Here is a 15,148-nt window from a genome sequence, read left to right on the forward strand (position 1 = left end):
TTTACAAAGTTAGCCCCACAGAAAAAAAGTTTCATTCAGGATAGTGGATCCATAAAAAAAACTCGGATAATAGATTGTTTTGTAGCGATAGGTTACCGAAAATGAATGTAAGCACTTAACAAAGCCAACCGACTAATTTGCATCGATGCCCTGAACATTACAATACTAGTACAACCAAGTACAAAGCCGTAAGTAGATCAACGATATCAACCAAAAATAACTTGCTTCCTGCTTGTGATTACAGCCGCACATTAAAATTGAAATTCCACGCAGAAAGCCCCTGCCAGCAAACAAAATCAACATACCATATTACCATTAACACATTATAATTGGTGAGTCGAATATGATTAATTGGTCAGCAAGTCAACACAGTAGTAGGTTCTGGTACTGCTCAGATTGTGTTGACCCAAAACACTCAGTCAAAAACTTAAATGTTTTATAGTCAGTGTATTACTTCAATCATAATCTAATTATTTTCAACATAATGAAGTCATTACGTTTAATGTATTCAAATGATAAACCTTACTTGCAGTAAACGGCAGCATCTATCATATCAAGCCTTGGCGTTGAAGATCAGTGTACGTCTTTTTGTTGTAAATATTACCCTCTCGGTCTTCATACTCTTCCTCCAAATCCGGACGCCACTTGTTCACCCCTTGCTTCTCTTTAATTCTCTCCCATAGTTGTTGTGCTTCCTGCGAGTAGTTAACATAATTATAACATCAATAACTAAAATATGTAACACCACAAATGAAAATAGTATTATTAAGAAGTTATAAACAAGACATTATTACCTCAATTGATGTAATTTCATTGAAGTTTTTGGTATTTGGAATGCCAAGGCGACGCATACCATACTGATGCCGAAACTCCTTGAAATGGCGCTCGTAAGCTCTTCGTCCCCAGTAACTGTAGTTTCCACATATCTCACATTTGAACTCCTGAAAAATAATAATTCACGTGAATAACTATAAAAAATTATTAAAAAAACATGTTACCATTAATAAATATACATTACCTGACCAAGACCGTGAAGCTTATAGAGCCAGTATGGTATAGGCTTTCCATCCCAACCCATTGGCAACTTCAAAGGATTATATATTTGCTGGTCTTCATCATCACTCTCGATATCAGGTACTTCCTCCTAAAAGTAAAAAATATTAATTAATAATGTATATTTTAGTATGTTTTGTAACATTATCACATATAAATGATTAAACCCAGACTTACATCTTCCCTTTCAGCGTCTATTTCCTCGAATATCTGAGCTTGTTTCTTCTCAACATTTTCTTTTGTTCGCATTATTTTCTGCACAAAAAAACATAGGGTCACTTTCACCCTAAAAGATTCACGAAAAAAATATATAGAAAATCTTTTTTGACAAATTTACCTCCGACAAAATCTCACAAAGCTTCTCTATCTTGACCTCCATGAGGGCAATCTGTTTTAACTCATCATCTTGATGTTTAGCACCATTCTGTTCAGGCCTTCGTGCACCTTTTGCAAAATGTTTTTTGTCCAACTTCTCAAGGGGAGTGTGCTGCATGGGTAAAACAAATATATAAGATTTGGTTCAAACACGTGACAGTAATATAAAAGAGAAAAATATATACCTTTGTAAGGAAAAGCCTTTCTGCACGTTGTTGGACAGTACCTCCTGTTTTCAAGCCCAGTGCACCCAATGCCTACAATGCCAGAAGATGGTAAATTAGTTGACGTTACAAAGGCGTAGACACATCTTTATAACCACTTTAACAAATGGTTAAAGAAAATTAACTGTGCTCTTACTTCCTTCAACATTTCAGGACTAACTGCAGCGACCAGTTCGTCAACTGTATCATAGTTATCTAGAACAATTGGAGCTTTTTGTTCAGATGCGTGTCCATTTTCTTGAGGCTCGTCCTTCCATCCATCTATTTTGCCATCAGCCCATTGCTCTTCAAACTCTGCAGTCACCTGTTTTCAAAACAATAAATCAGATGCGGATCGTGAACAATTTTAAAAAAAAGTTTCTGCATTTTTCTGTTCTCACTTATTATTAGATATACATAACTCCATTAAAAAACAAATAATAAACTCGATATCTTACTGTTTTTATTAGCCCCCTATAAAGGTTAAAAGTGATTGATGAGACCAAAATTGTTCAAGGACTCCTATTTCTCTAAATTGCATTTAGATCAGGTTATAATGGGATTGGGTTGAAACATGTCACAGGTTATAATGGGATTGGGTTGAAACATGTCATTATTAGGTGGGTTGAGTCAGGTGGGTTTGGCTTGAGCTGCATACATTTGTTTCATTTTTAGTTATCTTGTACATACTAACATGATAATAATCATAATATTGATTACAAAAACAATACTTAAATATTAATACAACTGTAAGCTAAATCTTTGAATAGAAACAATTAAAAGGTTGTATGCATTAAAAATAATACTTTGGGATAACTTCAGCTTATTTGGCCCACTAGACCCATTCCTTTTTGGCTAAAAATCTTATAATTTTGAGCAAACAAACCCAAATTAACCCGTTCAGAAAGTAAGTGGGTAAACTGATGACAAATTACTCAAACTTGTTTTTCAAAATTAAATTTCAATAAAGCTAATACTGAATGTTCTATAAGACATAGTATCTTAAATGTAATGCTAAAAAACACTTAAAAAAGCAGAGCTGAATAGCAACTTTCAGATATTGACCAATCAAAAAATACCTTTAAGGGCTGGCTCCATATTCAAAATATTAAAAAATAAAGAGATGAAAAGAAGACACAAAAGAGTTACATGCAAGTACCTTTGAGAATAATCTATCAAGATCTTGCAGGGGCTCTGTGCGCTCAAGAAAATACACTAGATATTCTGTCATTTTGCTCAAATAGTCTTTGTACTGCCTGGAAAAACAAAATAAAGTCAGGAATAAACGTTTATAAACACTAACAAGTTTATAAGTTAAGCCTTTAATCTTTAAAAAATCATTAAACAGAGTATAGAACAACTCAGGTTATGTGTAGCATGTAAGATGATGAATACACATAGAGCTCCGATGAGGATAAAGAATACATGGTAAGCTTAGATAAAGATAATACATATAAATGCAAATACAAGAATAGTCAGAATTAATTATTACCCGGTGATTTTCAGTCTTCGAGGAATAAGGTGTGGTTGTGAAAACACTTCAAGATAAGCAGTGTAATCAATTTGCTTATCACTTTGTTTGCCAGGTTTCTTATCAGTTGGTTTGCCAAACTTAGAATTGATGTAAACATTGTACAATTCATGCAAATCTAAATACCGCCCATATGCTTCCTGCAAACAACCAACAAAAAAAAACTCTTGTTTATAATGCAACAGTAAAGATAAAATTAATAACCAAAACAGGTATCATGCAGTTTTGAGCATGTATTAGAAAGCAAGTAAAGAGAGATTACATATAAACAATTATAAATATAGATTGAGTGAGTGACTGACTAACCTCTCCACTGAACTCAATTTGTGGTTCTTCTTCAAGTAATTGCTCAAACTCATCAGTGGTGTCGAGAACTCGTGCTGATGGATGCCGCCTATGATACTCCCGAGTCTGTATAAACACAATGTATTAAGATTATGCAATAACAACATTACAGAACAAGAACCAACCATAAATGAAAATCTCACCTCTTTCAATCTGTCATAGAATGCACTGAAAACATTAGTCCCTGTTGCAGTTTGTCCACCAAGGGCTGCAATTTCATCCTTCCTCGCATTATCTTTATCTTCATATATTTCAACCTAACAGTAACACATCAAACAAAAGCACTATTGATAAAACCCTAACTAATTCTAGGGGTGTAAACAAGCCGAGCCGCTCATGAGCAACCAGAGATCGACTCGTTAAAAACTAAAAGCGACCCGAGCTTCACATATCGAGCTCGATCTCGCGAGCCTAAACGAGATTTTTATTTATAAAATCTTTTTTAATATATAATAAACAAGCAGAGCTTGATAAACTACTCACAGGCCGAGCTCGAGCTGTAGAAATATAAATCTAAACGAGCCAAGATTGGGATTGGCTCGTTTGCGTAAACGGACCAAACATTTGACGAACTGTTAGTGAAGTGTTCAGCAGGAAGTTCGTTAAATAGCTGAAACAAGAATTTTTGTTCAATTAACTAAATGAATGAACACAAACATAGGCCATGCTCGTTCAATCGTGTTCATGAACGTTCAATAATGTGTTTGTTGTTGGTTGCTCGTTAAAGGTTTTTAATACTTTTTAGTTACTTCTCTAATCTTATCACATAGATTTAAGCAGAAATATTAATACAATTACACAAACTTCTAACGGACCAAAACGTTGACACTCATTCTCGATTAGCCTCATCAAATAAAACATCGTTTGTGTTCGTTTGTTCGCTTTCATTAAACGTTTACAGACAAGTTCATTTCCTTAGTGAACCAACACGAACATGAACAAAGCCTTGTTCGGTTTGGTTCGTTTACAATCCTTGTTGGCGATAATTCCCAAACTCGATTTATGAGTCGGGAAAGTGAGGCCGGTTCGAGCTAATGGATCAATCTCACTAATTGTAATCGAGTGTTAAGTTAATTTCTTGATTAATAGAATTGGTGAATTGTGCCGAATATTCTCGGTGTTTAATTCGTGTTCTATTAACCAACTGCCAATTTTCTAGTTAATTCGACTAATTTGCCCTAGTGCTGTTCAAAAAACTCACGGCTCCTAGCTCAACTTGTAGCTCTCTCAATAAAAGCTCAAATAAATCCAGCTAAAAAATTTATTTTCAAACAGCCTGAGCCAGCTAGCTCGGCTTGTGGCTCGATTTTAAGCTCGTTTAGCTTCGCGCTCATACTCGAGCCGAGCCGAGCCGCCTTTGAAGTCAAGCTCGAACTCACGCCCACTCGACTTGTTTACAGCCCTAATTTACCCTAGAATACAATAAACCCGTTGAATCTCAAACTAAACCTACAAATTACACTAATGTCCTATCAAACTGATAACCTATTGCATGCATAACAATCAAATCTGGTAACAGAAACAAATGATTACCAGCTTATGAGTAGTGGCTGTGATTTGGTCGATCATATGGCGCACACGGTGACTCTGAGCCAGACGGTCCTTGTTCGTGGCCGGTTCGTTCTGCAGGTCCTTGACGATGAGTCGCTTGAGCCGCTCGACGTCTTCGTGAGACGCTCGAGTGAGCTCTAATAGCGTTGAAGACATGGCTTAATTTCAGTCTGATTGAATTGAAATGAATCTAGGGTTTTCGATAACATGGGGGTTTTAGAATTGGAGTGAAGATTGGGTTTGTAATTGAGTTTTAATTGGGCGTGATTTGACCCGACAGTGTATTTTTTTTTATAGTTCAATTCTTCTGTTTATGTTATAAGAAAAAGTTAAAATTCTCAAAATGGGTTTCGTTCGAAAAGAGATTCCACTTTTATTCTTTAAATAAATTTTATAATTTCAAAAATATTCACCTTTAACTTATCTTTAACAATGCGTTAGACTTCCTGACACGTCATCAAAAATGAGTTAGGTATCCAAAGACATGATCTACAACGTGGTAGCATGTAAAACACATAGTTAAAGACGTGTTAACATATTGTTTGTTTTCCTTTAATATTATATTAATATAACTAATTCCGCTTATATTTGTTTTTCTTATAACTTTTAATATATAAAGTTATATATTATTTTGAATATACTGATGGGACATGCTTATTCATGAAAGCTTTTGGTGTTTGGAATAACAAGTCGATGCATGCCATTCTGATGTCGAAACTCCTTGAAATGTAACTCAAACGCTCTTCGTCCCCGATAACTATAGCTTCCACATATCTCACACTCGAACTCCACAAAATGTTTCACCCATTTATGTGAATGAGCCAAACAGATTGGTGGATTGTAACAAATGTGTGAAACGGGTTAAGCATATGACCTAAACACAACATTTTTATTACATGTGTTAGACATGACAACCAAAACTGTGATTGTCATCATATTCGTGTTGTATTTCAAGTCGGCCATGAATTGATACCTCTAGAAAATGTGACTTTGTATTAAAAAAATTGCGAAGCATGTTAAAGAAATTTTGAAAAATGTGCCTTAGCATGGGCATGTGTTTATCTATGTTTGGTAACAATTGGCCATTTTCTATATATGTTTAAAGCGGTCAGTACGCATGGTCTTGCTTTCTTACATTTCGGTTGCGCTCGGAATGTAAGAAAGCAAGACCAGCATATTCACTGCTTTATACATTAACTAATTAACCTCTCCACTGAGCTCAATTTGTGTTTCTGCTTCAAGTAATTGCTCGTGTTCAATGGTGGTGTCAAGAACTAGTGCTGATGGATGCTGCATGCCCGAATCTGCAAAAAAAAAAATATATATTTAAGAAATTAACTAACATCCACCAACTGGAAGATTATAAACTAACTAGGAATGCAAACAAGCCAAGCCGCTCATGAACTACTCGAGATCCATAAAATTAAATAATTCTTATAATTTTACCACCCATCTATACCCAACTTTTGATTAGGTAAAAAATACTTTTACACTTGTGACCCCCATCTTTACCGTTATTTCTTTTAATTTTATTTTTAAAACACATTCCCTCATGCTTTTTAATATATTTTTATAAAATGACACCATAAAAACTAACATTTCATTCTCCTTATATATTATATATTTTTGTATTATACTTTATGGTATTGCTATAGCCTTTTTTAATTAAAAAACAAACACTTTATGTGATTAGCATTGTCTACATTCCTGGCTTCGTAGTAAATTAAAAATATAAATTCACGCAAAGTTAAGCTCAGGCTAGGCTCATTTACAACGTAGAACCAACCATAAACCGAAACACACCCACCTCTTTCAATCGATCATAGAACCTGCTATAAACATCAAACCCTGTAGCATATTCAATTCTGTTCATCACATCATCCTTATCTTCATATAACTCAACCTCAAACCAAAACAATAAAATTAAGCCATTATGTAACATCTCGAAAACTTCGATAAAAAATTGCAATACATCCAAAGTTAAAAGACCAAAAATGAAAAATCTGAGTTTCTTGACCCATCGCAGTACGCGATGGATCAGAACACAGCCCATCGCGACGTTTGTCACATAACCCCAAAATGGGCGGTGTCGCGATACTTGATCAACCAAAGGCACTACGTCATCGCGTATCGCGATGACGTGGTCTGACAAGTTGTGACGTGTGTCACGCCACGTGGTAAAGTTATAAGATGATGGGGCAGAGCGGCGGCAACACGATATGCGATAGACGTCCAAAAGCTCCATCGCGTATCGCGATGAAGTATATAATAAAAACAATAAAATGGCCGATGATCCATCGCGATACACGATGGGTCGGCTGATTAACTTTATAAATAGGGCTTCAAGCCCTCTCATTTCATCATTCCATCCTCACTCTCTCTACCTCGTTTTCCGTGCTCTCGACCCGACTACCGTTACCACGTAAACCATGCCCAACACCGACGATACCTCGAAGTTCGTGCCACCCGGCATTCTATCTTGAAGTACTGCACGTCCCGACGACCACCGAACGTCGCCTTGATAAACGTGCAAATGCAGAATTGTTGTCGAAAGCTAGGTGTTTAATAAGCCAATTAAGGTAGGGGTTATGCCCAAATAAAATATTATATTACGGGTTTAGACCTAGTCGAGGGTATTCTCGATACCTCGAAAGTATAAATAAAGAAAAGTATAAATGAATAAAGTAATTCTTTGTTAATAAAAATATTATTTAAGTTTCTTAAATAAATAAAAAAATAAAGTAACGTAGTGTTTAGAAAGATAAATAGTCGAACTAAAGGTTCGACCATGTTTAATAAATAAAATTGATTTGAACTAAAGGTTCGAAAAGAAAATATAACCGAGGTTAGATTATGCGAAAAAGACTATAGGTCTTAAGCTAGATCGTTGATCTAGTAATAACAAATGGTTATACTCGTACTATAGGTTCGAGATAACAAGAAAGACAAAAGCAATCGGTGAAGCGAAGCTGATTAAGCAAAAAAATGAGTACGCCCCAAACTTTTATAACTAAGTTTAGTCGAGTCAATTAAATTGATCACATGAGATTACGTATCTCTAAAACGTTATGAACAAAGTAATCGTTGGCGCTCAGACTGTCATGTACGTTTGTCTAGATCCTTACATATGTTGTTAGACAGTGGGCACGCCGCGCCACACCTGGTTATGTCTCCGCCATGACGGGCCGGACCTAAGTTATGTCCGAGAGAGGGTAATCATGTGTATACTAATGGTAGCTAAGTAATCTCGAACGTTGCGGTGTTTGTTGAGCGGTTTCGAGTTGAGCTAAAGTTTATAATTGTGATTTTGTTTTTAACTTGATTATTCCTAAGCCACGATGGCCCGAGACCCAAGTTATGTCTCGAGGGGTAATTAAGTAAATAAAATATTTTTGCATCAGCTTAATCACTAGCATGTGTTGCTGACATATTTTTAAACTGTTTTGCAGGTAACGAATGATAGGTGCTTGGGAACTAAGTAGCCATTAGACGATCTGATTGCTCAGATAATCTTTTTGATAAATATTTGTAAAAGGTGGTTTAACGAACAATAAATCTTTTGCAAACTTTAACGGGTATTTTTATAATCCCGTATTTTGAATATATGTATGTATATATATATGTGTGTGTGTGTGTGTTATTTTTATATTCATGCTAAATTTCTACTAATAAACCATAACTCTGATTTATTTACAAAAATTGTACCAACTATAGGTCACACGCATAGGCCTAAGATTGAGGCGTGACACATTATTACAATATTATTAACATGTCTAATAATAATAATAATAATAATAATAATAATATCTTACAAGTTTGTGAATAGCGGAGATGATTTGATTGATCTCCATAATACATGGCCTTATGGTTGGTTTAGTTATACAGACTGCTAAGATTCGAGCAAGGGTCTCTTCTAGAAACCGTCCATCGTTCCTTCATATCTATTTATAATTTATATGTTCACTCTGGTATTTGATTTATCTTAACATTCAATCACTAGGTTCTTCATCACACCGAGAAGAATGAGTCGATACAAACTCGTTCCCTTTATCTCAACCGGGTTCTACTTTCTACATTGGCATAACCAGTTTATAAATACAAACTCGTCAACTCAACTTCATTCAAGCTTTTAAGTTTTTAACAAACCGATTCCAACCCGACGATACCAATAACACATTCCATATCCTTTTCGAAAACTTACACACAACCCCCCTCAACTTTCAAAACCTACAACTCCACCACCAATAACTTCTACTTGCAGTCGATTCAACCATTTTCGTTTGCAAAATGTGGAAGCAAGCAAAATCAATATTCGCAGCAGCAGAATCAGAAGACGATGAAGAATTACAAGAGAATCTTTTATACGAAACCGATGATCTATGCAATTTATCTTCCACACAGGTATCATAATAGTTTGTAAATAATTAACCCTAAATAATTGCACAATTTTATTGATTATTGATTTGATTCAGAGATTATACGCCTTCGGTGCCTGTTCGTTAGCTGGACTCGTCTGTATGCTTCTGGTATTGGATTTCATTTTCACTGTAATATTATTATTGTTAGATCATTCATAAGCGCATTCTGTAGGTATCGGTTAGGTTTATTACGGTACCGCGATTAAATCAAAAATATTAATTAATATGTAAATGTTCAAAACAGTATCGGCACTCGCATAGTTTATGCTAAAAGAAATTAATATCTTTAAAAAAGCAAATACGGTAAAGTAAACATCCGAAACATGAATAGCGCGTTCAGTGGGTTTCAGTTAGGTTCGTTACAGTACCGTAACTAGATCCGAAAAATTAATCTGTAAACGCTGAAATGAGTATCAGCACTTGTATAAGCTTGTGCTAAAAAAGATTAATATCTTTAAAAAAGCAAATGCTACTATCACCGAACGCACCTAAATGAAACCCACCGGAACTGAACGCAAAAAAACAACAGTATCGGCACCTGTACAGGTTACGATACAAAAAAAAGAAAGAAAAATAAGCTGATTACGCGGCATTAGTATTACCAGGGGGTTGACACGTGGCCAAGTAGGATCCTTGCACTATCACCGACAATGGTTTTTAGTGTATAGTATTTATAATTTAGCTTTAGATCTGTATGAAATTCAAAATAAACAAAATGATCAAGTATTGATCACTAAAGGCTACATAGACTGTACTTGGAGAACATTAAAGGTATCATTCCTCACAGTTATGCTCTGAAGTATTAGTATCAGAAACTATATAGAAACTGTGGTTTTGAAATCTGGCAATCAATGTCTGTGTTCATTAATACTTGCAACCAGGGCTGTAACCGAACCCAATTGAACAATGCCTTGTTCATGTTCGTTCGTTATGTTTTTATTGGACAAGTGAGTGGTACACCAACACGTAACCAAATGAAATTTCGTGTTCGTTCCCTGAGAAAATGAACTTGTTCGTGAACGGTTTATGAACACAAATGAACGAATACAAATGAGCACAGACAATGCTTATAACTTTAATATGATTTGGCTAACCGAGAATGGTCAGTGTGTCAACGGTTCAGTCTGGCTACCAAGTTTGTGTTGGCTTATTTTAACATTCATATTCATGTGTTAATTTACATATAAATTAGTCACATAATAGTCATGTATGATATTTTTCTTAAATTTATATGATAAGATTAGAAAAGTCATTAAAAAATATTAAAAACCTTTAATGAACAAACATAAACAAAGAAACATTAACGAACGTAATCGAACACATTATCAAATGTTCATGAACGCAATTGAACAAACATGGCCTCTGCCATTTTCGTTCATTTAGTTAATTGAATGAAATTCGATGTTCATGGTTGCTCATTAATTAAACAAGCGAACATAAATGAACTTTCTGCAGAACAGTTCGCTGTTCGGTTCGTATACAGCCCTACTTGCAACCGAATTTAATTGCATATTGATAACATCATATCAATTTTAAGGTGTAACATCATGTTTATGAACGGTTGTTTTTGCCATACCGATTAAGTTTGCTGTATTGTTTACGGCAACTTGTTGGCTATTGGAAGGTGCGCATCAGTTTGTTAGTTCAGTAGCATTTAAGGTATCTTTTGGGCCTGTGCTTCCAATTCGATGCTCTGAAATTGGAAGAAATTAAATACTTGTACAGTTTAACTGAACATGCATTGGTTTAAATTTAAATTCTTAGATTATGCAAATTGATGGTCATAAATTGAATTTAAGACCCCACCTAAGGACATGTTTTGCATTTTTTTTTACTCTGCACGGAGCTTAGCATGTTTTTTAAGCATTAACTACTGATTTAGGAATCTGGTTGATCAGGTAAAAAGCATCAAAGAGTTTGAACTTTGAAGTCATTAAATATTGAAAAAAAATATGTGGTGTCATTGTGTCAATCTTGCCGGGTTGAATATTTAAACCTTGCTTGTACAATGGAAAGTGCCACCGGTTTATCTCTCCAACGAATCAAAGGACACGACCGATATATTTATCTGTGCCGGACAGACTTAAGTTCGTGTAAATTAAACAAAAGTTGTTTAACCCATTTATGTGATTGAGCCAAACGCATTGGCGGGTTGTAAATGTGTTGATGGGTGGTAATCAAGTTGTAAAGGGTTGGCAGTTTGTAATAAATGTGTGAAACGGGTCGTAAAGTAAATGGGTTAAAAATATCAACTTGAACACGACATGTTTATTAAACGTGTTAGACATGACAACTAAAAACGTGATTGTTATCATATTCGTGTTGTATTTCAAGTCGTGTCATGAATTGGTACCCCTAGTCCCTAGAAAATGTAACTTTGTCTTAAAAAGTTGCCAAACATGTTAAAGAAATTTGAACAACATGCCTTAGCATGGGCGGGCTTTTATCCATGCCTAGTCACGATTGGTCATTACTCTACATGTCTGCAGCGGTTAGTACGCTGATCTTGCTTTCTTACATTTTGGTTGCGCTCGAATTCGTGATCTGCACAGTCATAGTCCAGTGAAGAGGTTCAAGGGCTCCATGACTACCAGATGCCATGGACCTTCGTTGCAATTTTCTATTGATGGGGATTATATTAGTGTTCGCTGCGACTAGCTTTGCTTATATGGACGCTATATAGAACGGCTTCCTCGGTCAACCTGTCAAACCAGTTCCAGTATCGACTAAGGGAGTCATTCTTTATTGCGTCCATATACGCCAAGCTAGTCACGGCGAACACTAATATTATCCCCACCAACAGCAAATTGCGACTATGGTCCATGGCATCAGGTAGCCATGGAGCCCTTAGACCTTTTCGTTGGACTATAGCTGCAAAGATCACGAATCCAAGCGCAACCGAAATGTAAGAAAGCAATATCAGCGTACTGACCGCTTTAGACGTACCGCCTTGTTCTTGAGTTTTTTAACCAAGGGAAGGATAAGAAAGGGAAGGGAAGGAAATTTTTTTTAATTAGGTGTGTTCTTGAGTTGGAAGGAAATTAGAGGAAAGGATAACTATGTTCTTAAGTTGGATGGAAAGAAAAGGACTTTTACAATTTTACCCTTAAGTTGGATGTTCTTAACTATGTTCTTAGTGGGTAATATTGTAATTTGGTTTTTTATCCTTAGTAATCAGCCCATTTTTGAGAGGATAATTTATTGGGAAAAAACATCAATTTAATCCCTCCTACTCCTTTCCTTTCCATCCTAAAAAAAAACTCAAGAACACTCATTTTTTAACTATCCTTAGTTTTCCTTTCATTTCCCTCTTTTAAAAAAACTCAAGAACAGGGTGGTAGAGAGAATGAGTAATCGTGACCAGGCATAGATAAAAGCCTGCCCATGCTAAGGCACGCTTTTCAAATTTCTTTAGCATGTTTGGCAAATTTTTCACATTTTCTAGAGGTATCAAATCATGACTCGCTTGAAATACAACACGAATATTATAACAAAGATTAACGTCTGTAAATGCTCAGAACTATATTGGCACTTGCATAGCTTATGCTAACAAAATTTAACATCTTAAAAACCAATTCAATAGCGGCACTAAACACAAAAGTAATGTTAATCGTCCAAAACAGTATCGGCTCTCGTATAGGTTATGATACAAAAAAGATAACAAGTTTTAAAAAATTAACTGATGTATCTCAATAGGATCTTTGCACCGTCACCGATAATGGTTTTTACTATACAGTATAGTTTAGCTTTAATTCTGCATGAAATTCTAAATAAACCAAATGATTAAGTATTTATCGCAAATCAAATTAGGGCTATATAAATATAAACTGTACTTGGAGAACATAAAAGGTATATCTCCTCACTTTTTATCTGCAAGTATCAGAAACTGTTTAGAAACTATGCTTTCGAAACATCATATCACTTTTAAGATTTAACATGATGTTTATGAACGGTTGTTTTGCAGTCGACGATTGTGTTTGCCATACCAATTAAGTTTGCTGTATTGTTTACCTTTGGCAATCTCTTGGCTGTTGGAAGGTGTGATTTAGTTTGTTAGTTCAGTAGCATTTAAGCTATCTTTTAGGCCTGCGTTTCCAGTTCGATGCTCTGAAATTGGAAGAAATTAAATGCGTGTACAGTTTAACTGAACATGCGTCGGTTTAAATTTGAATTATTAGATTGTGCAAATTGATGGTCATAAATTGAGTTTATGACCCCACCTAAAGACATGTTTTCTTATATTCATATTAATATTAAAACTGCATTCTTTTTAAAAACACGTGCGTTTTTAAGTTTTAACTGCTGATTTAAGTATCTGGTTGATTAGGTAAAAGGCATCAAGAATTTGAAGTCATGAAATATGGAAAATAATAGGGTGTCAATCGTTTTGGATTGAATAGTTGAACCTGAACACGACCCGTACATATATTTGTGCCAGGCAGACTTAATTTCATGTAACTTACACACAAATTGTTTAACCCATTATCTTAATGAGCCAAATGTAAACGGGTTGGCAGGTTATATAATAAATGTGTTAAACGGGTCGTAAGGTAAACGGTTTAACCATGTCAACCCAAAAACAGCTTGTTAAAGTAAACAAGGTAAACACGTCAGCCCGAGCACAACTCTTTTAATTAAATGGGTTAAACAGATCAATCTGAACACGACATGATTAGTAAACGTCTTTGACATGTCAACCAAATATGTGATTGCTATCATATCTGTGTAGTATTTCAAGTCGTGTCAAGCATTGATACCCCTAGAAATTGTGACTTGGTCTTAAAAAATTGCCAAAAAAGTGATCTTGAATATATTTGATTTTCCCGTACTTTTTTCTTTTTGTTGTTTCACAGCACAACTTTCCTCATGGGACCTACACGACAACTACGAATGATGTTTGACCCAGTTCGTTTATATGCCACATGTATTTATATTGGGTTTGTTGTTCTAGCCCTCATCTGTGCTCTTTGGGTAAGAAACACCAACCTTTTTATTATTAGCAGTCAATCGGTTAGATTATAAACTTATGATATAACCTTTTCTTGCATTCGGTTGCAGATTCACAGTAAGTTATTAACTATTATCGCGATACTATGTGAGATAGGTGCACTTATCTGGTAAGCTTGTCAACTTCAATGCTAGATCTTCACCCTGATGACATAAATGTTGATTCTTTTGTATGAAAATGTAACATGTTTGGAATCTATTTCAGGTACAGTTTAAGCTACATACCTTTTGCTCGTTCAATCGTGTCAAAAGTGACTATCCGTTTATTTGATACCGAGATATAGTTAAGGGATTCAAAGAGACTCGGTGAGTCACGATTCTGGTTTTCAACTACTTTTTTTTAAAGTTTTGATGCCACTAGGTTTTGTTATTAGTGTTTGTAAGTGTGTTGTTGTCATAATCGCTTTTCATTCAACTTTTTTGTAATCTTTTTGGTGAGTTTGGTGATAAGTTTCAAATTAGTGGCGTCTGGATGTGCATTTTGAAAATGATATGGATTTTATTTGTTTATAAACAGAGAACGAGTTATATATGGGTTCTTCTATATACATTCTAGGTATGTTTTTGTCGTTTGAATTTGAGGTAATCAGATAATCAACGTCAAAATCTAGATTTTTAAGAATGGCTGACACTACACCGACAATCCTACACGTTTGTCCATCATG

The 15,148-nt window shown here is 35.2% G+C and overlaps 2 protein-coding genes across 2 annotated transcripts; one reads left to right on the plus strand and one right to left on the minus strand.

Annotated features, from left to right (window-relative positions):
- LOC143627829 (splicing factor SF3a60 homolog) lies at positions 1–5,329 on the minus strand. The gene is made up of 13 exons (XM_077097554.1): positions 5,041–5,329; positions 3,651–3,764; positions 3,469–3,573; positions 3,124–3,302; positions 2,791–2,887; positions 1,789–1,956; positions 1,614–1,685; positions 1,391–1,540; positions 1,231–1,308; positions 1,019–1,144; positions 795–941; positions 527–695; positions 1–280 (listed from the first exon to the last, which is right to left on the minus strand). The coding sequence occupies exons 1-12, from the start codon at positions 5,212–5,214 to the stop codon at positions 549–551; spliced, it is 1,557 nt and encodes a 518-aa protein (XP_076953669.1). The 5' UTR covers positions 5,215–5,329; the 3' UTR covers positions 1–280; positions 527–548.
- A 3,980-nt stretch (positions 5,330–9,309) lies between these two features.
- Positions 9,310–14,931, plus strand: LOC143626301 (uncharacterized). The gene is made up of 6 exons (XM_077096440.1): positions 9,310–9,459; positions 9,531–9,584; positions 13,441–13,514; positions 14,330–14,447; positions 14,535–14,593; positions 14,689–14,931. Exons 1-6 carry the CDS (start codon positions 9,346–9,348, stop codon positions 14,765–14,767), a joined length of 498 nt encoding a protein of 165 aa, XP_076952555.1. The 5' UTR covers positions 9,310–9,345; the 3' UTR covers positions 14,768–14,931.
- The last annotated feature ends 217 nt before the right edge of the window (positions 14,932–15,148 follow it).

The sequence above is a fragment of the Bidens hawaiensis genome, unplaced genomic scaffold, assembly GCF_021521415.1.
Source record: "Bidens hawaiensis isolate Kalapana, Puna unplaced genomic scaffold, B.hawaiensis_p1.1 tig00000458_1, whole genome shotgun sequence".
Taxonomy (NCBI): Eukaryota; Viridiplantae; Streptophyta; class Magnoliopsida; order Asterales; family Asteraceae; genus Bidens; species Bidens hawaiensis.

What these genes read in the sequence shown, in the direction of transcription:
- LOC143627829 (XM_077097554.1), bottom strand. Translation starts at nt 5,214, where the DNA reads ATGTCTTCAACGCTATTAGAGCTCACTCGAGCGTCTCACGAAGACGTC. An exon ending in TAGACGCTGAAAGGGAAGAT is followed by an intron (nt 1,145 to 1,230) that starts GTAAGTCTGGGT and finishes TTTTACTTTTAG; the next exon opens with GAGGAAGTACCTGATATCGA. An exon ending in ATGAAATTACATCAATTGAG is followed by an intron (nt 696 to 794) that starts GTAATAATGTCT and finishes AACTACTCGCAG; the next exon opens with GAAGCACAACAACTATGGGA.
- LOC143626301 (XM_077096440.1), top strand. Translation starts at nt 9,346, where the DNA reads ATGTGGAAGCAAGCAAAATCAATATTCGCAGCAGCAGAATCAGAAGAC. An exon ending in GCAATTTATCTTCCACACAG is followed by an intron (nt 9,460 to 9,530) that starts GTATCATAATAG and finishes GATTTGATTCAG; the next exon opens with AGATTATACGCCTTCGGTGC. An exon ending in CCCTCATCTGTGCTCTTTGG is followed by an intron (nt 14,448 to 14,534) that starts GTAAGAAACACC and finishes ATTCGGTTGCAG; the next exon opens with ATTCACAGTAAGTTATTAAC.